Genomic DNA, 23,659 nt, shown 5'->3' on the forward strand with positions numbered 1-23,659 from the left:
CATCACTGGGAGATTATTAAATTATTATTACTGTCTGTAAACTTTAATGACATGAACAAAGATTTGTTTTAAATTTTAAATTTGCTTGTTTGATGTAGAAGGTGTTACATGAAGCAGTTTTCCACGTTACAAACCTTCTTAGTGATGTTCTGTCTGTGACAGGTGATTATTGGACCTATCGTCCTGTGTCTCAACATGTTTTTGTGTTACCTGCCTAAGGACTGAGGATGTCGTTATGATCTAGTCCCAATCAAATAAATAAGCAAATAAAATTTAAATAAATTCAAAGCGGTCACTGTGACGTGTGCGTATTTAGCTACAGCTGATGGGACTTACTCGAACACAGAGCTGTCATTCTGGTCCCCCCAGATCAGGATCTCTGTGATGGAGCGGATGGTCTCCACCAGGAGGTTTCTGTTGTGGTCTGTCACTGTGGTGTTTTTGGTCAGAACATGGTACATGTACCTGAGAGAGGAGGAGGAGGAGGAGGAGGAGGATTAATTCACAGGTTTTTAGGTCACACTGGGCTGAATGTGGCCCCTGAATGAGCTCGACCCCCCTGCTTTAAACAATCAGTACTATGGACCCAACGTTGCACCAGTTTAGTAACATCAGGCAGCTACTGTTTAATGTTCACTTCATCTGTAGTTTTTATGCCTAATTTATCATCTGAACCATACCTCTCATATACCAAACTAGTTATTATACATTTACTATTTATTCCTCGTTGTTTGAGGACAAAGACTGTAAAAGACTTTCTGTTTTCTGTCCCCATTCAGTGTAAAAATGCACCATTATCTGAACATAGTCTGGATCCACCACTACCCAGACTCATGTTTTAGCTCTGCTGCAACTCTTTTGCACAGACATGCACGATAATACAGTCTCACACATATATCACCAGTGTTTCGTTTGCACTGCTCTTACTGCTGCTATTACATATGTTGATTTTGCTGTTAGGGGGATGAATAAAGTGTTTTTCTATTTCCATTTCTATTCTATTCTCTTCATCTGTCACAACTAGACACAGATGCCACTGTATTACTGCACTTTATTCACACAGCTGCTCTAAAATATTATAAATTCATGCATATACGAGCTAGTTTACAGTTTATATATTATTTTATTTCTCTCAGTCACACACCTGTACCTATATATCTTTATATCTTCTGTGCATTGCCTTTTGTTTTACTACTGGCTGCAGGTACAACAATATATTTCACTGTCCATTGGACCATGTAGAACTGTGAAAGTGACAAATAAAACCTTATTATATAAAAAATCTTATCTTATCTTTTATGCACTTACTCCACTTATAGTTACATGCTAAACTGCATCTTGTTGCTCTGTACGTGTGTAATGACCATAAAGTTGAGTCTAATCTAATCTAAATAAGTTCACTGGGTATCTATCAAGCAGTAATAGTTCTAACTCTTGTCTTATTTCTTCTGATAAAACTGTCAGTCGGTTTTTAATCGGTGAGAACACAGGCTAACATTAGCCTGTCAAATGCTAACTACTCACTTCAAATGGTCCAAGGAGTGGATGTTTTTCACCTTCCCCTGTCCTCCCACCCAGCTCCGCGACCGGCCGAACATGGCTGCGGTTTTCAGGAGGACCGTGGTTTTCCGACCCGTTATTTTGCGGAGGTTAGTGTCCGCTTGTGTCCATTTACACCCACTTTCCCCGTCCTGGTAGCTACTTAGCAAACAGAGGTGATAGGCGGTGATGGCAGCGATGAGGGCCGTTACGTAACAGCTTCAGGCGCGTGGCATGCTGGGATTTATGGTTTTCTTCCCAGCGACAGGCCGGAAAAGCAGAGAGGAGCGAGCTGAGAAAAACTACAACATTCTCTTCCGACGTTGGCAGTGACGGTTAAAGCCAGCGACCGGTCCTCCACCAAAATGATTGATATCTTTGCAGCCAATCAGAGCAGAGCAGCACAGTCTGTCAGCCAATCACGTAGCGAGGCTTCGGGTGTCATTTAGTGGTCGGGACTGTTTTGATGCGGCTGGTGAAAATGTTCGCTAAAAGGACGTTTGTTCGTAAAAACTTCGTCTAAATCTGTGTATTTATGGATGTTTTCCGGTTCGGATGTGTACACGGGATAAGTTTGCTCGGATAAACGTTTGTTTAGGTTTATATTGCTGCTGTTTTAACCAGCTGGTACCGCGCAGGAACCAATGTCAAGGCAGCATCGTGCTATGCTAACGTGATATTTTGATACCGGTTATTTTTAGCTATGGACACTGCGCCGTTTTCAACAGGACCGTACAGATAAATCTCCCCTCGGTTCACCGCTGTGGGTGGAAATGGACGCCCCGGTCCCGTCGCCCCAGCAGCGGTAACACCAGCACCCCTCCGTCCGGCCCAGCTCGTCCAGGACCCGAACCGACTCCAGGACCAGGACTCGAACTCGCGGCCCTCTTTCTCTTCTATGACACTCACAGTTCATGCGGATCTAGATTCGGTGGAATCGCTCCTGGACGAACTCCCCTATATGTTTTATCTGGGCCTGTTCTTTGTGAACGTCCTGATCCTCTACTATGCCTTCCTGATGGAGTACATAGTCCTGAATGTGGGGATCGTGTTCCTGCCCGAGGACATGGACCAGGCGCTGGTGGACCTCGGGGTTCTGTCTGACCCGGCCTCGGCCCCCTACGACACAGACACCGAGCTGGATGTGTTTGAGGGCTACCTGGAGTGATGGAGACTTAGGAGGAGGAGGATGGAGGTGAAGCCAGGACCAGGCTGGATCAGTGTGGACCCTCTCTGGTCTGCAGCCTGGGTCCAGTCTGGGTCCAGTCTGGGTCCAGTCTGGGTCCATTCTCCTCCTACACACAGTCCAACGTGAGAAAATCCACATTCATTTCATCGTTCCAGCCTTTTTGCACGGTCTTGGTCTCTTTTGAAAGTCAAGACTCGGAAGTTTCTATCGTAAACGTGGCAAAAATGTGTTGTTTGAATCCTGTAATGACTATAATAATAACTTTATTGTCGTGTTGTGTGCACAGGGTGTGTACAGAACCAAACTTCGTTGCATTCGGCTCAGGAGAATGTAATATAATTACAAATGAAATGAGAGAAAATACAACACACAGTGCAGCTCGGCGGCGTATTTAGCTCAGATGTTTGCAAGTTGAACCCGAGCAGCCGTACAGGAATGTTAAAGGGTTAAAGCACAGCTGGGAAACATGCGGCCCGCTGGCTATAAGCGGACCACTAGTGGGTCAGATCCGGCCAGTAGCATGAATTACATGGAAGATGACAATTATTCCAGGAAAATAACTGCTAGTACTAATTTGTAATCCTCTGTTTTAGTCAGAGAAGTGGAGTGAACACAACAACGAGATCCTGGACTAAAATGAGTCCAAATTACACTTATTTTCTTTAAAATGTTCTTTTATTGCTGGATCCAGAGTCAGAATCACTTTATTGATCCGAGGGGGAAATTACTTTTCTTTACAGCAGCTCCTTCTCAAAATGAACCAGTGTTAAGAACAAAGAGCAATGTAGGCGATAAGGATAAGAAACAGAATATGGAGATAATATATAAGGATATATAAGTGAAGCATGTGTTATTGCACAATCTCAGGATCAGTATAGTTGTAAACACGGGTTATTGCACATAGTTTATGTGACAGCAGCAGCTTCATGAACCAATCAGAGTAAATGTAAATTTGAGTAAATGTGTCATTTTCTTCTGGTTTCATTGATAAAAGTCATTATAGGATTCAACCAAATCAACAACCTGTTATTTTCTAACTGTGTTCCAACTTTGATTCCTCAAGAACAAAACCACCTAAAGAGTCTTGGCTTTCAGTCTTTATTACATCTCACAATCCTGACAATGAATGAGCTCCACACTGTTCATGAACAGCATTCACTTTACTCTGGGGTTTTTTTGGAAAAAAGTCTGTTATGATAAAAGCATGTGAACATTTCCCTGATCTACTTGTTGTTCTCTGCACTAAGCGTCTGTAGTTGCTGTTACTTACAGGTTGTTATCCTGTTATTCTGAGCTTTAAATGTGTGGTTGCTGTGTCTCCAGATCGTCCCGGCTCAGAGGAAGAGAGTCCACACTGGCCGCCACACGACCAGCGATGAGCTCTTTGCAAAGCTTCAGCTGTCCGTGCGTCTCCAGGTTAATAACGGACGGCGAAGACGGACCCAGGACTGTAGCTATGTGGACAGAGACAGACGCTGAACATTTATCCGGACTGAGCCGTGTTTAAAGTGACTTTACACGTACAGTGATGTCTGAAACATCCCACGCACTGTGAACATGTCGCGTCCTCATCACAGACCAGCTGGTTTGAAACGCTTCGTCTTTGACTCCTCCGTGTCAGGGACAAACACTCTCAGGAGGACAGGGGACACTAACAGGGCTGATTTAACACTGACACTGGATGTAGAAGATCACTCTCTTAGGAAATCAACAGATTCTGGCTCCTTGTTTCTTTGTTTCTGTTGTTTCTGTCAGACACAGATCTGCTGCATGATGTCCACTGATTTAAAAACGCTCCGTTCTGTTCTGCTTTACTTTGGCCATGAAGTATTTGTCCTCTCAGCAATAATAAACCACACTCAAGCAGAAACACAGAAGAGAGACGAGGACCTGGGTCTGAGGCTGGACCAGGGTCTGGAGGGTTTTCTCTCTACGTGTGCAGAGTAATGATGACTGGACGAGTTCAGGCCCTAAACAGGAATCTACTCTGTTTCTATTTAAACCACATCAGGCAACTCAGCCCCAGTTTTATAGGTAAAAACAGAGTTTACATCACTGCTTAGATTCAGATTAAACTCACGTTCCAGGCATGATGAAGAGCCATCACCATCATCACCATCATCATCATCACCTGCTCTAATATAAGCTAACAGAGTTTTATTTTCCAGTGTTGAATAAACTTTGAATGAACGCTGGTTTTCAGTTTTCATCTCTGTGTGTTTTTAGATCGAAAACAAAAAACGCTTTTTTATCATAATGAAGAAACGATGCAGTCGCTGGTTTCCTCCACTAGAGGGAGTCAGAGCATCAGCGTTCCCCCCGCGGGCCTTGCAGGTGTCACGGACCCCCTGTTGAACACCTGTGCTGTAGAGTCCTGTAGATAATAACATAACACGTCTGTACTAATCTGAACTAGAATCAAGGAATCAAAGGAAATGATTCAGTATGAGATTTAAAAACAGAGCAGTGTTTGGTTCTTTCCTGCCTTTGTCCCTTGTTTCCTTGAATATATCTTTCCCTCCTTCCTTTTTGCCTCCTCTCCTTCCCTAACTCTCTTCCCTCTTTCCTTCAGTTCTGATCCAGTGTTGGGTCGAGATCCATCAGAGGCAGCAGCTGCTACAGTTTTCTGACCACATGGTGGCGCTGCTGCTGATTTACAGACACATGAACTGGGATCAGATCTCCAGTTCTGTCCGGGGACGAACTAATGGAGACACTTTTTAATCGGTTAATTAGAGGCGAGATCAGAACCAAGTGTTGAATAAAAATAATCAGAATCAGCTGATCTAAAGGTGTTTTGGTCCAGTTTGATACGAATCAGGAACCAGGAAGTAGGAAATACAGCCTGGATTTAGATCTTTTAGCAGCAGCTCTAACACACTCACCCTCGATGTTAAGATTTTGATTTAACTTTCAAATCAAACGTAAAACACTCGTCTCAGAGGCTTTAAACGAGCTCCTCCTGCGCCACAAAGTGTTTCAGAGTAAAGGTCAGTACGGATCAGAATGAAGAACAGAAACCTGCAGGAAGGAAGTGAAAAGAGGTTTTTAATAAACTGATGAATTCACGCAGAACAGTTGGCAACAAAAAATAAAAAAGGTGTTGACTTTATTTAAGACAAAGCAACTTTTACAGCCTCTCAGAAAACAAATACTGGCAATAAGTAAAAAAACAAAATCTAAATGATGAATAGTGCAAATGAGCTTGTACTGTGCATTCACTTCTCCCCTGTAGTTCCCATGAAGCAGCAGAATGTGTTTCAGTGCAGTCGTTGTGTCTTTGTGTCTTTGTGTCGTTGTGTCTGTGTGTCTTTGTCTCTTTGTGTCTTTGTGTCGTTGTGTCTGTGTGTCTTTGTGTCTCTGTCTCTTTGTGTCTCTGTCTCTCTGGAGGAAGCGTAGTGTAAACATGGCGTCGCTCTAATGCCACAGGATCCGAGCGTCCTGATGCTGCAGCCTCTCAAACACCCCGTAGGGAATGCACTGGTTCCACATCCTGCAGGGACGAGACAGGACAGCGTGAGGAGGAGGACGAGGAGGAGGACGAGGAGGACGGGGACGGAGGAGGACGGGGACGAGGACGGGACGGGGACGGGGACGGGGACTCACCTCAGAGACCTGATCCTCTTGCAGTTCTTCAGACTGGCTCCTAAACTCTGGGCTCCTACGTCCGTCAGCTTGTTGTATTTGACGCTGTCACAGAAAACGTGAAACAACCGATGAATCACTTACAGACAATATGTAGTTTCTATATTTTTTTATTTGTTGGAGATTTGAACGAAATGATTTAGGCTGTGTTTGTAAATTAGAAGCTGTTCTTTATTGGGTAGAAAGGTTAAATAAAATAAATAAAAATGCATTTGGTTATTATTAATAAAATGCATTTAATTAATTAATTATTATTATTTATTTGTATGTTTTTAGTTTATTTACTTCTATTTCTAGTGGTTCCACATATGCAAATTCTGTGTATTTTTAATTCTGTTTTCATCATTACTAGTAGTAGTAGTAGTATTAACTTATTACTCATGCAGGTATTTTTAGTAAATCTACTTCCTTTTCTATTTGTTGCAGATTGTAGATACACATGAACATTTGTATATTTTTCATTATATGATTTAATTTATTTTATACTTATCACTTCTAAGTTTATTATACTTTTCACAAGTGGTTTTGAAGAGTGGTTTTGATACGTGCAGCTGAGCAGCTATTTCAAACCGTGTCCCTCGTGGATTAATAAAGTCTAATATAATATAATATATATAATATAAACTCTGAAGTGGATTTAAAGCACAAACAGCTGGTTTGAGGAAAAATTGAGATGAATTAGATTTAATTACATAAATGTGTTTATTTAAAGTGCGTCACACAGGAAGACGTGCAGGTGTAGAGATGTGAGACGTGTGAAGTGTGAGGTGTGAAGTGCGACGTGTGAAGTGTGAGGTGTGTGTCTTACTCCAGGTCAGTGAGCGACGCCATGTGTGGGAGAACAGCTGCTAAACTCTCTGCTCCTTCGTCTGAGATCACGTTACTGTAGAGGCTGGAAAAACACCCAGAGAGACGCAGAGAGGGAAGTGAAAGTCTGAGCGCTCCATATGTGGGAGTTGTCATGTGTCTCAACGCTATAAATGTGTTATAAATGCTACAAACATACCTCAAACAGTGCAGCCGGGGCAGATCCCTCAGCGTGGACGACAGTTTGCTCAACCCCTGGTCCCCGATGCAGTTCTGAGACAGACTGGAGGGAGGAGGAGGGAGGAGGAGGGAGGAGGGGGGAGGAGGAGGGAGGAGGAGGGGGGAGGAGGGGGGAGGGGGGAGGAGGAGGGAGGAGGGGGAGGAAGCACACTCAGTTTAATTAAGTCTTTAACATAAACTCCTCGTGGTTTTAATTCAGATGGTTTCCACTCACTTTAGAATCTCCAGAGAACAGAGGGAGACCAGAGCATCCGCCAGCTTCTCTGCTCCTTCATCTCCAATCTTACAGTTCTCCAGGCTGGAGGAGGAGGAGGAGGAGGAGGAGGAGTTAGATACTGGACAGGACTAAAGAGGAGGACCAGGCTAGAAGGAGAAGGAGGTGTGAACACTTACTCCAGGTGCTGCAGGTTGTGGAGGCCTGGAAGGAGCTCCCAGAGTTTAGGAAGAGCCAGAGGACCAAGATCTGGACCGAGCCTGGGGAGGAAGGAGCATCATCATCATCATCATCATCATCATCATCATCATCATCATCATCATCATCATCATCATCATCATCATCATCATCATCATCATCATCATCATCACCATCATCATCATCTTCATCACCATCATCTTCATCACCATCATCATCATCATCATCATCATCACCATCATCATCATCATCATCATCATCACCATCATCATCATCACCATCATCATCATCATCATCATCATCATCATCATCATCACCATCACCATCATCATCATCATCATCATCTTCATCATCAGGAGCATCATCATCATCATCATCATCATCATCATCATCATCATCATCATCATCACCATCATCATCATCATCATCATCATCATCATCATCATCATCATCACCATCATCATCATCATCACCATCACCATCATCATCATCATCATCACCATCATCATCACCATCATCACCATCATCATCATCATCATCACCATCATCATCATCATCATCATCATCATCATCATCATCAGCATCATCATCATCATCATCATCATCATCATCATCATCATCATCATCATCATCATCTTCATCACCATCATCATTTTATTAGTTTATATAATAATAATAATAATAATAATAATACATTTACTTCTTGCAGATTCGTACACATGCAAATCAAACTGTTTGCGTGTACTATTGTATTTAATTCATTTTTATTTTCATGTAACTGTATTATCTTTCAGACCTTTGTTATTGGTCATTGTGTATATTTACATGAACATTCGACATATAGACCATATACGTCTTATATTATTATCATATTTGGACAAACTTACACCTATTTTTCTTTCTTTGTTTCATGCGCTGCTGCTACTATGAATGAATAAAGTCTGGGTCTAAGTCTTAGTGTCTCTGGTTTTATTCTCAGAGCTTCTCAGAGCTACTCACTCAAACTCCAGCTTGTGCAGCTCATTGACTGCAGGTACGCCGTCCACCAGGATGGACTCTGATCGGCTGGAGCTACGATGGAGGAGAATAACACACGGGTCAGTAAACGCTGGGCTGCGTCTCAGAGTGAATGTCAACATGTCTGCGGTTGCGCTACCTCTCCGTTATCCTCTTGTGCACGTGGATGTCCACCAGCTTGGCCAGGTGCTCGATGTGACACACCTGTGTGGCTTTCAGGGGGTGGATCTTGAACTTAGACACCGCCCCCTGCAGGAGCTCGACCTCCCCCTCGTCCTCCTCCAGCTGCTTCCACAGGCTGATGACGTCAGCGATGCAGGCCCTGCACATTATTACACAGGTTAGTAAACATAAAGCAGAAAGTCAGTCCTGGAGACTCAACCTGGGACCTGGAACCATAATGCTAATGGGCTAACGGTGCTGATGCTAACGGTAGTAACCAGACTGATCTATATGCTTCATCTGGGCTTCATAACCAAACGTTATTATTATTATATCGGTTCATTTATTTCTTAGTCTTAGTTGTATTTAATAATAATAAAATTAATATTCTGTTCCCATCACAAAATGCCTTAAAAATAAAAAGGCATCGTTTTTAGACAAAGTTTGGACGTTTTCATCCAGATAAAACCTGAACCAGACCTATTTATAAGAATATAAATGTTCATGTAAACGCAACAGCTGCTTAGAACCTGGTTCTTTAACTTTGAGCCTTATTCTCATGGGACCGGTTTAATCTGGGGTCTCTGGCAGAAAGGAATAAATACAAATAGAAGCATTTGTAAAGTTTATAAAGTTTTATTTCATTCTCTGCTTCGTTTTCCTAGAATCATGAATCCTGAGTTACATGTGTCATGATGCACAGACGTTTGGATGCAGACGTCTGTGCATCATCACATCACATCACCTCACATCAGCGAAGGTGGAGCTATTAACAGCTTATAATATTAACTCTGACGTGTCCTGGAGTGGAAGTGAAAAGCAGCAGAGGCGTAAGAAGTCAGTAAATTTGTCTGTGAATGAGTCACAGAAACCACAGACATTTATGATTCACATGACCTCCACATGTCAAGCTTATCCTGTAATGTGGCTTTTATCTTCCTGTCTGTAATCTGCTGCTGAGCTATGAACTTAAATGAATTATAAAGTAGTATAAAGTTGAGTGTGCACGTCTGATTTAAATAAGACAACTAATCTGGTGCTGTTACGTTCACTAAAACCAAGCTCACAGTCATTATGTGCCCTGGGAAATAACTGAGCTGATTAATCACCTATAGATTCACAGTTTAAACTCAGAGACCTTTAAACGTGGTCCTTACCTGTACGTGCTGATGTTGCTGAGGCCGACCAGAGCCCTGAGTCCACAGATCTGTATCCCTGAGTTCTCCAGGTCCAGGCTGAAGCTCCTCCCGTCCCTCCTGGCCTGGTCCAGGGCGTGCTGCACGGCGAAGACGTCCGGCGGCCCGAGGGGGACGCCACCAAACGTCAGGAGCTCTGGGAGGTTTGCAGCCAGGTGAGAGACCAGCCGAGCGCTGCCAGAGACTCTGCTGGCCTCGTAAACATAGTGACAGGCCTCCAGGACCTGGGAGGGGCTCAGGTCTCCGTAGTTCAGACCCTCCATGTGTTTCAGCACCAGCGCCTGCCTGCTGACCAGCAGGTCCCTGCACGACGTCGGATGGAGCGTCTGGAGCGTCTGGAGCGTCTGCAGCTCCGTCCTGTTGTGGAACAGGAGGCCGACCGTGAGACGCTGCGTGAGCTCCAGCTCCTCCCTCTGAGGCCGGCGCCGGGCCTTGGCTCCCGCATGGAAGGGCAGGGTCTGGAGGAAAGCTCGGTCTGAAATAGTTCTGAAGAAACACAGACAGAAGTTCACGGAAACGTTGCAGCACTGTGGAGGTGAAAGGGGAAAGAGTTTCAGTCTACACACAAAGAGAAAAACCAGAGGACTGTTTGTTTTACCGAGACAAAGACAGATGAACGGCTGCCAAGTAGCTCTGGAGAAAAGGGTTGGCCCACAACAGGATGTGATCCTCCACCACCTCCCTCCTCTCTCCTCCTCCCGTCCTCCTCGTCGTCCTCAGGCGGTGAGACAGGAGGAGTCCCATCCTGAGACCGAACTCCTGGAGTTTTCCAGACGTGGCCGGTCCCTTGGGAAGGATGCTGGAGTTTGCTTTGACCCCGTCCCAGGCCAAAGCGCTCAGCTGGGACAGCAGCTGTCTGTCCTCTGTCCTCTCTGCTGCCCCTCCAACTCTCTGGGACGTCTCCTCGTCCACTTCGTCCAGCTCCGTCTCTTGGAGCTTGGTCCTCCTTCCTCTTTGAAACCTCTGTTTGTGACACGTCTTCACCTGAGACCTTTCAAAAGGTTCTGGCTGCGGCTCCGTTTCAGGAACCTGTGTCTCAGCGTCTGTCTCTGTCCTCTTACCGTCTTTGTCCATTTTCAGACGCAGCACCTCATGACAGAGTCCAGTTAAAGACCTGGGCAGAACCTCCAGCCCTGCGGACTGCTCCAGAACCAAACACACCAGGCGACACAGCCCGGGGTTCCAGCAGAGGAGACGCAGGTAGCTGCTGCTCCTCAGGAGCTCCAGGGCCGAGGCCCTGAGGACGGGGTCCGTGAAGTACTGGGACAGATACGTCTCCACGTGGGTCGGGGTGAAGCCGCAGACCTCCAGGAAGCCGTCCGCACGGCGGAGCAGCTGACTGGCGGAGCCTCTGGGCCGGGTGGAGAGGAGCAGGGTGCAGCCCGGGAGCAGGATCCTCTGGAGGAGGGCGGAGTACAGCTGCCTGACGGTGAAGCTCTGAGCTCGACCGTCCCTCTGCAGCGACGCCACCAGCTCCTTCTCCTGCGTCTGCAGAAGAACTTCGTAGTCGCGCAGCTCGTCGAAGCCGTCGAAGATGATGAGAACGCGTTTGGGCGCGGCGGCGATCTGAGCGTACACCTCCTCCGGGTCCGGGCAGGAGGAGGCGAAGGAGGAGACGCTGAGCAGGAGCGTCCGGAGGCTGTAGACGGGCTCTGTCAACGTCAGACTCTTCCCATCCAGCAGGAAGACAAAGTCAAACTGAGGGACGGCGTCTCTGGACCAGTCCAGACACAGCTTCTTTATCAGGGTGGTCTTCCCCATGCCGGCGTTGCCGAGCAGCAGCATGTAGAGCCGGGACTTGTCTCCAGATGAGGCCTCGAACATCTGCAAAGAAAAACAGGTTCAGCTGCACAGAAACTCACCAAAGAGGAAACTGAGAGTCTGTGGCTGTGGTTAGCGGACCTGGGCGGGCTCCACACAGCTCTTCTGACGGTCTGTGTCTCCCATGATGACGAGCTCCTTGTCCAGGGTTTTGTTTGTGTTCTTTCCTGAACGAAGAGTCTCTCTCTGGTTCACTTTCACGTCCACGTAATGCGACGTCAGGCTCAGGCCTTCCTCCATGTCCCGGCACATCAGGCCGACGTGGGCTTTGGCTTCCTGGATGTACTCCTTAACTGCCGCTGGAAAGCAACACAACTCATTACCACAGTGTTTCTCCACACAGCGTGAGTCACAGCACCAGGAAGCTCTGGACAAAACCACACAAAAGCTGGTGAAATGTTGTACTTACGTGGGAGGTCGGGGACGGGGGAGGCAGTGGGAGACTGAGGAGGAGGAGGAGGAGGAGGAGATGACTCTTTGCACAGAGACGAGTCTGAAACGAAACAAATCATGATGTTTGTGCCAGGACAGAAACTCTTTGGAGGATTTTACCCACAGCGACGAAAGGACACTCACCATTAATGGGGGAGAGGGGTGAGGCACAAGGGGGAGACATGGCTTTGCTGGCCGTGTCCGAGAGAGAACCTGGAGGAGATGAACTCATCTGGACCGGTGCTACTGCTCCATCCACTACCAACACAAGAGACGGAGTTAATAAAAAGAGAAATGTCGAAGCAGGAGGCTGTGAAGACGAGAGGACGTCACTGACCTGGGGAAAGAGGAGGAACCTGACGAGCGGAAGGAGGAGACGACGCAGGAACTGGATCAGAGAACAAGAACAGACTCTAGATTAGATTCACGTCACCGACACGACGAAACAAACCAAAACAAACTGGAGGTCATGAAAAACACAGGTTCCCTTTAGAGGAAGACAAACCAACTTATCAGGACTCAGATGTGTCCCCGTCCCTGGTTTCATCAACCATCATCAACACAACTCATGTCTCCCCCTCGAGCCCCTCTTCATCCCTCCATATATATATATATATTATCATAACTGAAAAGAACTAAAACTAACTGAAACTGAGGCTAATCCACTTTTCCAAATCCATGCTAGTTGTACGGATCATTGTTGAGTCCAGTTGTCCTTAAATCATCTAATAATCCACATTTTTCTCTCTGTCTCTATGTATTTACTGATACATATCAGGAATCAACATCAATGCATCCTCTATTATTATTATAATTATAAATACTTTAAATCTGCATAGATGCCTGTGGTGGTTAATCTTCCTTAAACTCCTCTTCAGAGGTTTGATTTTCAGGTCAGTTAAACTGTAAATGACTCATTTCACGGTCACAAACTGAACATTATGAGCGGTGTGTGTTAAAGACTGACCTAATATATAGGCTGGAGCAGCCGCTGTGTTGGGGAGTGGGAACCTTATTAAAGGAGGAGGGGGGGAAAGCCGGACCACCTGGTACCCAGGGGCCTCTCGGAGGGCGATGAACTGAATGGGGATGGGGGAGCCTGGGTGGGACGGGTAGATGTGGAGGATTCTCTGTGGAGTTGTGCAGGGACCTCTCATGGTCTTTACTGGACTCAGCTCTGGTCCTGGAAAACAACCAGAGAGGGTTCAACTTAAAAACAGATTTTTATCCTTGAACGAAGGAAACAAAGTGGCGGTTCATGTCACACAGTGACAGGAAGGAGGAAAAGGAGCAACAATGGAAAGAAACATTCAGACAGAATGAAGAGATATGCAGTGTTACTGACGCTAACGGTGCTGATGCTAACGGTAGTAACCAGACTGATCTGGTTCCAGTGAGTGTTTAATTAGCTTAGCCTCCTTAGCTCTATAGCTGCATGGATGGAAGTGAATCTTCAACACGTCTGAGACCAAATGTTTGTCTAAAGTTTGTCTGGACTTCACCTCTAAAGATGCAACGAGGAGGAAACACCTGGAATTAGATTCAACATCTGACCACACATAGCATTAGCATTAGCATTTTATTAACAGACCTCTGATGCCTGACAGACCCAACGCCCAGTTCGCATCATCCCTGGAGAGTCCCAGTCCCTAACGTGCTCAACATGCTGGCTGAAAGTTTACAGGGAATCTGTGCAGCCTCTAGTTCACATAGTTAATAACCTGCAGCTCTGCAGGCAACGACAGACACAAACACCTGATCAGCTGATCGTATGTCTACGTGATGTACACATGAAACAGTGGAGGTAAGAGGCTGAAGTCTGGAGGATCTGCTTCGTCTTATTTCTGCACTGACACTGATTTCAGTAGCTTTGGATGGACGTGGTGAAACCTTTCATCTCGCTGATCAGACTGAGAAGCACCGATCTAGAAAAGCCTCAAGTGATGTGGAGGAAGTGACAGTTCTTCTTTTAATTCACCAGCCTGGCTTCACATGCCCATTATTCCAAACAAAGCAAACTTCCTCTTTCTTTGTCTGCGTTTCAGTGCCACGAAGGAAGCAAGTCAAGCACAACTGACCAGAAAGAGAAAGTTTTTGTGGATCCAACTGTTTAACATTTCCTTTGTGACGCAACAAGAAATTTATTATCAACTGTAAAATATAAGAAGCCAGAAAAAGTCACCTTGAACGGAGTCTGGCTCAGACTCTGGCTCTGTGGTGTTTGTTTTACCTGCGAGAAATGAAGTACAATAAAAAAGACGATAGCAGACATGTAAAGGTCAAATTCAGTCTCCACTCATGTGATATGAAAATCAGCTGTGAGTCAACTCAACAACAAACTTCATTCTGCAAAACGTCATCAGGACATAAATGGAAACATAAATGAAAACTTAAATGAAAACTTAAATGAAAACTTAAATGGAACCAGTGACTCTGGGATCTGATTAGCGATTAGCTGAGCAGACGTGTTTCATGTAAAGTCAGTGGGAGCCGCCGCTGATATTATGAACGCGGCCTTTATGAGACTGTAAAGCACCAAGTTCTTTTTATCTTTGGCTGCTTCGAGGATTTGGCGCATGACCTCTGGAACTATAAATACAATAAACTGCTATAAAAGTTGAGCTGAGAAATAAACTTCACCGACAGGAGAATGTGGTGATTATGTCGGGAGCGGCGCTAACCTGCTGCTTTTTTCCTGCGTTTGGGTCTCGGCGTCTCGTCTGGACACAGAGGTGACGAAGGAGCTGAGGACAAAAACAACAACAACAACAAATATCAGCTCTGTTGTGCAGAAATTTAACGCAGAGTAATAGTGAATTTACAGCTCCTTCCTCTATATGCAAAAACACAAAGCGAGTGAAAGCTACACCTTCCTCTTCCTCTTTGGAGCTTTTTTTTATTCATCTGAAAAAGTTTTTTTGTCGCTTCCTTATTTTTTCTCACTAAGAGCCAGAGACGATGAACTCATGGAACCCAAGTTATGGTCATGACTCTCATTTCCTCCGGGTTTCTCTGGATTTCTGTATTTGTCTCCTCTGTTGATGTGACCTCCTGAGACCCTGTGTCCTCATCTGGGGACATTTTATTGTGGCAGCTTCTCGTTCTGCTTCATTTAAACGTTTATGCTCATAACTAGACACTAGCTGGTGTAAAAACATCACAGCATCATTTCAGTGGATTCATTCTGCAGACGATCACACAACAAAAGAGCAAAAATGTACAAAAACTCATCAAACTTTACACTTGTTTAAGATAAAACTTCACTGATCCACAGTGGGGAAATTCAAATTCATGATTTCCGGTTTAATATGACACAAATGTAACAAATTCCATCAACAGTAACGAGCTTTAATCAGCACTAATTAGTAAACGCTGGGAATTCATTATTTGAAATTCTGTCAGTTCAGTTTTATAGTTTGTTACATATTAGTGACTTTATTATAATATACAGTGAAATAATTCCCATGTCCACATTTAAGGACATCATTTTATCCAAAAACCAGCTGCAGTTCTGAGATGATGCTTAGTTTTCACTGATTCTGAACATCTTATCAAACTAAAGGTTGAGGAGCATCATGTAAAGACTTCGTACCTCTCTGTGTCTTTCGTCTCTTTGCTTTGTCTGGTAGTTTGGTCGTGTGTCTCTGCTGGTGAGCGTCACCGCTGGATGCTTCCGTGGGTAAAGGAAAGTCACCTGAAGACAAAAAGAGGAAGTGAAGGAGTCGGCGAAGCAGCCACTGGAACCAGAAATAATTGTTCTTCTCAACCATTTTACAGCTGAACTGAAAAATGTGGCTGCGAAGATTATTTTTCAAAACATCCTGAAGTTTCAAAAAAGGAAGTGGGTGTAAAGCTGCCACTCGAAGTTTGTGTTTTGGTTCCTGAAGACCCTGAAAACCGTAGATGGAGTTTGGTAACTGCATCAAATAAGGATCAGATTCTTACTGAATTCATCTGTAGAGTTAAACCAGGGGTCACCGAGGAGGACGTCTGTGTCTGCACGAGGAAACGGACACGTTATTAACATTAACACTGTTATTCCATGTGATGTTAGAGGTGGTGGCAGAGTGAGAGGCTGGAACTTACTCAGGTAACTGTCGTCCATGTATTCGGATAAATCTTCTAAAACACAAACAACAAACATCATCAGACAGAGAACAGTTTCAGCTCCACTCGTCTGTTTTTCTTTTCTTTCTATCTTTCCTGAAAGATTAAACCTGAGATCCTGTCATAGTTCTGCTGTGATATAAGTGCATGTTACAACTTCATGTTTTTGGAATCACAAGAAAAACCTCACATTTGGAAAAAAGAGGGAAAATCTCATTTCACCTGAACCTCCAACACACGTCATTTAGTTCACTTCATTCGTTCATTATTATTCATCCATCACTATTTCTGATGGAAAAACTCCTTTTGCACAGAAGAAGAAACCTCTACGGGACGTCCTGTCTGCCTTTTATTTATTTCATTAATAAACCTCAAATACAGGAAAAATAAATAAATAAATAAAGGTTTTCTGTTCTATTCTATTTAAGTAGAACCAGGAGACACATATCTGAGCTTAAAATGAACGTCTTGAACGTGATGATTCCACTCTGTCCTTCTCCACTGGACCAGGACGGACAGACTCATACTTAAATACATGTGGAGCGACGGCCGTCCCAAAGAGACAGACCTGGTCCGTCCCAGGGACATTAGCCGTGTTTCTGCCAACACTACCAGGAGTTTCAGAGTGATATAGCACAAAGGTGCCTCTCTGGTTATAATTTGAACATAATGACCAGGATAAAAACACTGGACTTTAAACTGGTTCTAAAGGGATTAGTGTGGTTTAGGCCTTTATGGGGACAAAGCTTCGCTTTCAGGATCTGAAGAACAGCTTTGACCTCGTTTTATTTTCTCATCCTCACCAGGGTCGCGGGAGGCGGGGGGGGGGGGGCTGTCTCCAGCCTATCACAGGGCTTCGTTTTATTTATCATACACAAATACAGTCAGCGCACAAAGCTTGTGACTGACTGAGGATTTTCCTTGGAAGCAATTGAAACAAAAAACCAAGTAAAACCAACCTGGTAAATCTCCAAAGTCTGAGGGGATGATAACGTCCGGATCCACCTCCTGCATCTTGGCATCTTGACACAAACACACAAACAGGAACGTTTACTACATTACGTCTTTTACTGCACTGACATGTGAAGACGATGAGAGGAATGAATGTTTGATGACTTTGGTTTTCGTTGCATGTTCCCACATTGAGTGTTTTTTTGCTGATTTCTTTAAACACAGAGAGAATTAAAGGTGATTAATCATCATCATTTTCTGTTGCTCATGTGCTACTGACGCCACAGAGAAGCAGTTACACCGAGTCTCTTTCGGCTCTGAGACAAAGAATGTAACAGGATACCAGTCGTGCCAGCAGGTACCACCCCTAACAAAAGATCTGCCTTTTGGTTTCCATTAGAAAACACACACAGCGCATGTGGGTTTGTTTCGTGTTTGTGTTTAATTTTAACAAGCAGCTCATTCTGCAGAGTATCCACCGACAAACCTGCAACTTTTACCAGATCCTCGTGACAGCGCGACCGCACTGACGTCATTTTAAGATCAGGAATCGTGCATTAAAGCAAGGAAGAAATCTGCATTAACTTCATATAAAATGGTAAATACAGGCGTGAAATTCTCATGCAGGGACTAGTTTTCTCATCCATCTGCAGGAGGTCTCACATTTCTCATTATTCATCAGCATAAATACAGAAAAACGTTAGAAATGACTCAGTCAGAGAACAAAGAGAGAACTGGGCAGCGTCGGAGGAATGTGAGGAAGAATGAAGGAAGAAAGAAACAGGTAGACACCAGTTCAGCTTCACCAAAAATGGACGCTTGGCCTCTTTTAAAGTGAAAGTCATTTTCTGGACTCGTCGTTAGTTAGTTATGGTTCAGAGACGCCTCTATGACCCCAAGCTTTGCTCCTACTGACGGATTTCAGTCCAACGCTTCAAATATTCGTACGATCTGTTTCAAACTGAGCTCTGGGCGACAATGAGACGCCATACCTGCCGAAACCACGGGAAGCCTTGTGACTCATCACCTGGATACAAGACAATAACTGTGACTCAGACAGGTATAGACTAAAGCTTTCAGAGTTACATAATCTGAAAAAAAGAAACAGAGGCGTTATTAGATGATTAGGATTCAGCTCCGTACACTGTGACCTGCAGAACACAGTCCACCGGCTACAATTTGGAATCCAACCAGATTTCCAGTTTCCGGTTTCCTGCTCCACGGAGATTTTTGTCTGTTCAATCGACACAGAAGCTGCTGTTTCACACTTTATTTCTCAAGATCTATATTTGTATCCGGACACTACAGAGATGAAAAAAGAAAGCATGAGGAAACTGCAAAAGGAAACCAACATGCTGCAGACCAACATGTCTGTGCTGCATGAACAAACAATAAACTGAAGAGTTGAGAGTTTCCTGAGAACTTAAAGCAGTTCAGCTGATCAAACCCCCCAGACACGCACCTCTATTCCTTCACAGCAGATACATGATGACAGTAAATCACTCATGCACCATTTCACACATGGGGGGACATAGGGGGCAACACCCACACAAAGAATTACAGTGTGCGTAATGGAGTTGCCTCGTCTGGTGATGGCCGCCGGACTTCGGTGTAAACTCAATACTCAAACTCAATAAAATCAAACTTAAACACTTCTCAAACTAAAATTCGCTTCGACAGAACTGATTAAAAGGAGATGAAAACCAAAATGACATTTGGAGATTTTTGTTTTCTGCTGCGTAATGACGCATTCCATAAATAAGACGTTTCTATCAATGCAACATTCACAACAAAACGAACAAAAAATATTTAAAATACTACAGAATGATTCATACACGTGAAAGCACCAGGCGAGGGGGGGGATCCCCCCCTCACTTCCCCGACACACACCCCAAATAACCGACTTTCTATCCGAGCCTGAGGCGCGTGTAACCGTGGAGCCTCTGCTCCATCACAGCAGCAGGATGAGTTTTAGATTTTTACCTGTCGGGTTCCTCTGGATGATGAATTCTTCGACTTAATATTTCCACAGTGATAAAGTCTGAGCTCGTTACATCCGCGCTGCTACAACATATGTCCTTAGACGACCTACACGCGCAGCCAGCGCCGCGCACAACCTGCTCCGCGCAATAATAAAGTCATGTTTTACTTTCACTTTGCAAAAGAAAAAAGAAAAAGGGAGCGGAGAGGATGAGGAGGGGAGGACACTGCTGCCCCTGGACTCAGGTCTACGAGCTGAGCTGTAAAGACACACACATCTCACACTGAGCTGAGAATAAAACCCAGAGGAAGGAGAGAGTTGAGAGAGTTGACACCTCTGTGACCTCAAAGCCTCCTCGTTCATATCATTTAAATCGTTCAGCATCACCCAGAGTTTCCATTCCTGAAGCTGAATATTTCAAATCATCCAGATCCAGATCCTCACAGGGATCAGCTGCTTTTATTCTTATTTTTATTCTCATTCTCAAAGTTTTTTTTTGTTTTTTCTTTTTGTTTTTTTTAGATCATTTGACTCTTTCAGTGTTTTCTCTCAATATGTTGTTCTAATTATTGTTATTATAGGAATTTACTGCTTAAAAGAAGAACCAGAAGGTTTTATATGAACTTTACAACTTATCATCTCAAGTTTTTCCTCCTTCTCATCTCTGAACACATGACTTCACTGATTTATTGTCAGTATTTCAAAGTCTCAACTATTGATACTGACTAAACTGCTCTGTTCACATTCTCCTCAGATCAACACAAACCTCTTCGGTTTCACTGTGGAGCTTCGTTTCCTGTTCCACTCTGAACGATCTAAACATATAAAGTGACTTTTTTTCTTTTCTTTTGTGCCTGTTGTTTCCTGGCGCATGTTTTGGCTCATGTTTTGCCAGCTGAGTCCCTGCGGGTGTTGCTCTGGTTCAGGCTGTGCGGGTTATCAGGAAGTGTCAGTTATCATGTGGAAAGTACCAGCTCTACCTGTTCACTGCTGCCAACGGATCAGACTGAACGCACCAAACAGCCACATCGTAACATCACACACTTTCACCGGGTTAATACGGGCTCCTCCACCTCGAGGCGGAGCGGAAACTGAACACAAACAAGTAAACTGTGTGGGCGAATCAGAACAAAGCAGCATCAGTGGTTATTGGACGAATGAAGGACGGCCGGTCGATATCAGCCTTCTGGCTAATTCTGGCTTTTTTAACCATGGGTAATCATGTGTTCTATGAAATTGCACTGTCCCTTTCTTAAATAAACAGTAAACAATCAGGCTGCATCCCAATAAAACTCCGGCGGCACCTTTGCACTTGACTCAGTAAACTCCTCAGTAATCATTAAATGAGCCAAGACATTTGCCAAAACGCTGAGTGGTGTTTACCAACGTTGCCCGGCTTGAGGAAATAAATATGAGTGTAATGTTTAGAGGCGTCAGCGCGGTGCAGCTTAAATTTTAACTCTTAACCTCAAACATGTTTGAGTTTCAGTGACGTGAGGAACGCGTTCACAGGCTTCAGCTGTTTTTATCCACGGTGGGTTTTCTTCCAGGGGCCGATGTGAACAGGTCACCTCCAGGGTGACAGGAAACCCTCTGCACCTCATCAGCCCGGTGGACAGCGCAGCATCGGTGTCCATGTCCACCATGAAGACAAGGAGCAGTAAAGGACGACTCTGTGTGTTAATCTCTGCTGAGCAGATCCAAACCTTTACCTGAACAAGCCCAAATTAAAGCTGTGGCTTCAGCCTTTATGAACTGCATCTCTGTTTGCAGCTGAAAACAGGAAGTGAAGCTCAGCTGTACTGAGACTAATGCAGAGCGCTGAGTGTTTGAGAGGGACCGGATAATGGACCGGATAATGGACCGGACGGATCCACGACACAGACTCTCACCACTGAGCCGATCCCCTGACATGTTACCATCTTCTTTTTTCTTTTTAATCCCTTCTTCCCTGAATCTGAATCTTTCTCCCAAAAACTTTTACTTGTGCCTTTAGTTTAAATAAAACTGCTGGATGAATTTCCCTGAATTCCCTGTGGTTTGTAGTAGAAGGGAGAGGTGCTATAATTATCTGTGTTTCTGCAGCCATGGAAATAAGTCAAACTGAAAGTGAAACCAGGGCCCAACCCGTTCACCAAACCCGCCCAGACATACACCTAAACAGAGGAGTCATTCTGATCTCACGCCGCTCTGAGCTGCCTGCAGCTGAAAAGGAAAGTACCTAGTGAGCCGGGGGGGGGACAGTCTGAAGGGACGACTGTGCAAATATCAACGAGAGCTGGTTCAGTTCCTGTTAATTCTGACATTTAATGTGAAAGAGAAGCAATAAAAAAAAGAGAAAAGTGATGATGTGGTGTGAACGTACCCCAGAGTGAGTCCACGTTGTCTCCTCCGTCTGAGCTGCTGATCGTCCTGGAGAAGGTGTCCACGTACTCTGTGATCCCCGTGACCGGGGGGGTCAGGCCGGAGTCTGGAGCCGGACTGAACGAGTCCACATGGTCCTTATCACTCAGCCTCCTGTTAGACTGTGTCGGTCCTGAGGGAGTCCATCCTTCTCCAAAGCTTCTGAAAGGATCCAGGTCGAGTCCAGCTTCAGGACCCGGACCCAGACCCAGACCCGGACCCAGACCCAGACCCGGACCCAGACCCACGCTGGAGTCTGCTGAGTCCAGCTCGGCGCAGGAGGAGATGCCTTCGCTCTCGTCCAGTGTCCTGCACATGTCAGCGAGCTCCACTTCCTCGTCCTGGTCCAGAGCAGAACCACGGGTCCAACAAGGAACCAGAGGCAGCAACATCCTGCGTCCTGTGTCCCAGTGCTGCCACAGAGGCACCGCGATCCTCCGAGACACCTCCTCTAACCACTCCTTCTCAGCCTCCTCCAAACTCCCCTTCTTCTCAGAGCCTCTCAGCATCTCCCTCAGAGTCTGTGTGTCCACGCCCGTCCTCTCCCTCCGTCCGTCCATCACCGACCCCGTCCAGTCCCAGCTGCCGGACCCCCCAGACACCAACCACCCGTCCAGCTCCGGCTCAGACTCAGGTGCGGCCCCTCCCTCAGTGAGCTGCTGCAGACTCCTGCTGTACGCCTCTGAGATGATCCTCTCCTCCACCAGACCCTGGACCAGAGCCCGGAGCTCGGCGGGAGACGCCGAGGCCAGAGCCGAGCGCACTTCACCCAAAACCTCCTGGAACTGGGCCATGGAGACCAGGTCCGACCCCCCCCACGCCTCACCTGACCTGCCAGCTGAGATGATCGACTTCAGTCTGGTTTGGGTTTGTTCCGTGAGGCGTCCTCATGGACGGAGGGAGGTGTTTGTGAGTCTGAGGGACGGTCTCGTCATGACTGTTTAATAGATGTGATTTTTTTATTAGGAAGTGAGGTTAGATTGTGCCCACACAGGGATCGTTTCACTTTCACAGTTTCATCACAGCCGCACGTCGGAACGAATCCCTTCGCTGCTCAGTTTCAGACGCAGACTCACTTTTATTTTCATTAGGGGATAAATATTAATTACAAACCAACTGTAGAAATAACTGAATGAATAAAGGTGATTAAGGGATTTTGCACAGCTCTTTTCTACTGACTAATGTTTGATAAGTGGATAAAACGCGTCCCTGGATCTTCCTGTTTGACCTGATCTCAGGACAGGAAACAGTTTGTTAAAGGGGTGTGAGGCTTATGATCCCGTTCTGCCAGTTCACCAGCGTTTGATCGAACGGATCAAAGCTTTACCATTTTTAATGTTTACACACGACTGAGAAAAACTCTTTTTTCCTCTCGAGGAGTTAAACCACACGTCCGTCGCTCTGCAGAACGTTCTGTCTCGGGGAGAAAGTGTAAACCACCACCAGCAGCAGCAGCCGAGTCTCGTGTACAGTCACCGACTGGCAGTGGTTTGGTTGAAATGTGAGAGGCCCAGAGGCATCATGGGAAATCACCCTGCTCCACGTCTGTGACCTAGAACATCCGCCTACGCCAGGACAGAAAATGGTGATTTCACTTCTGTTTAAGACGTCAGTGCATTTAAACTTTATGTTTATGGTGTAAATATCTGATGAAATAAAGTGTTTCCTCGAGTCGTGTCCATAAAAGCTGAACAGGAAACTAAATAAATGAATAAATCATCTGTTCGCAGCAGATTTGAGACGTGTCGTTTTATAAA

The 23,659-nt window shown here is 45.2% G+C and overlaps 2 protein-coding genes and 1 long non-coding RNA gene across 9 annotated transcripts in view; 1 reads left to right on the top strand and 2 right to left on the bottom strand.

Moving 5' to 3' along the window:
* clec16a (C-type lectin domain containing 16A) overlaps positions 1 to 1,755 on the bottom strand; it is a 34,467-nt gene extending 32,712 nt beyond the window's left edge. For all 5 annotated transcript variants that reach the window (XM_047571273.1, XM_047571274.1, XM_047571275.1 and 2 more), the window contains exons 1-2: positions 1,525 to 1,755; positions 337 to 465 (exon numbers count right to left, since the gene is read on the bottom strand). In XM_047571273.1, the coding sequence (XP_047427229.1) occupies positions 337 to 465; positions 1,525 to 1,598 (203 nt within the window). In that variant the 5' untranslated portion in view covers positions 1,599 to 1,755. The remainder of the gene's footprint in view (positions 1 to 336; positions 466 to 1,524) is intronic.
* Positions 1,756 to 2,701: 946 nt separating this feature from the next.
* Positions 2,702 to 4,923, top strand: LOC124997551. The gene is made up of 2 exons (XR_007110982.1): positions 2,702 to 2,850; positions 4,052 to 4,923. It is a non-coding gene; the product is annotated as an uncharacterized LOC124997551 (long non-coding RNA).
* Positions 4,924 to 5,758: 835 nt separating this feature from the next.
* ciita (class II, major histocompatibility complex, transactivator) lies at positions 5,759 to 23,601 on the bottom strand. 3 transcript variants are annotated; one of them, XM_047571263.1, is made up of 22 exons: positions 21,865 to 23,601; positions 17,527 to 17,589; positions 16,547 to 16,582; positions 16,406 to 16,456; positions 16,053 to 16,154; positions 15,142 to 15,204; positions 14,643 to 14,690; positions 13,428 to 13,643; positions 12,798 to 12,848; positions 12,605 to 12,718; positions 12,438 to 12,521; positions 12,110 to 12,327; positions 10,806 to 12,031; positions 10,169 to 10,693; positions 8,989 to 9,171; positions 8,832 to 8,903; positions 7,814 to 7,894; positions 7,635 to 7,718; positions 7,380 to 7,463; positions 7,182 to 7,265; positions 6,335 to 6,418; positions 5,759 to 6,221 (listed from the first exon to the last, which is right to left on the bottom strand). In XM_047571263.1, exons 1-22 carry the CDS (start codon positions 22,694 to 22,696, stop codon positions 6,146 to 6,148), a joined length of 4,377 nt encoding a protein of 1,458 aa, XP_047427219.1. In that variant the 5' UTR covers positions 22,697 to 23,601; the 3' UTR covers positions 5,759 to 6,145. The 3 variants fall into 3 exon arrangements, with proteins under 3 accessions (XP_047427219.1, XP_047427221.1, XP_047427220.1); XM_047571265.1 differs by lacking the exon at positions 21,865 to 23,601 and adding an exon at positions 19,502 to 20,941; XM_047571264.1 differs by lacking the exon at positions 14,643 to 14,690.
* Positions 23,602 to 23,659: the final 58 nt, after the last annotated feature.

This window comes from Mugil cephalus, chromosome 20 (assembly GCF_022458985.1).
Source record: "Mugil cephalus isolate CIBA_MC_2020 chromosome 20, CIBA_Mcephalus_1.1, whole genome shotgun sequence".
Lineage (NCBI taxonomy): Eukaryota > Metazoa > Chordata > Actinopteri > Mugiliformes > Mugilidae > Mugil > Mugil cephalus.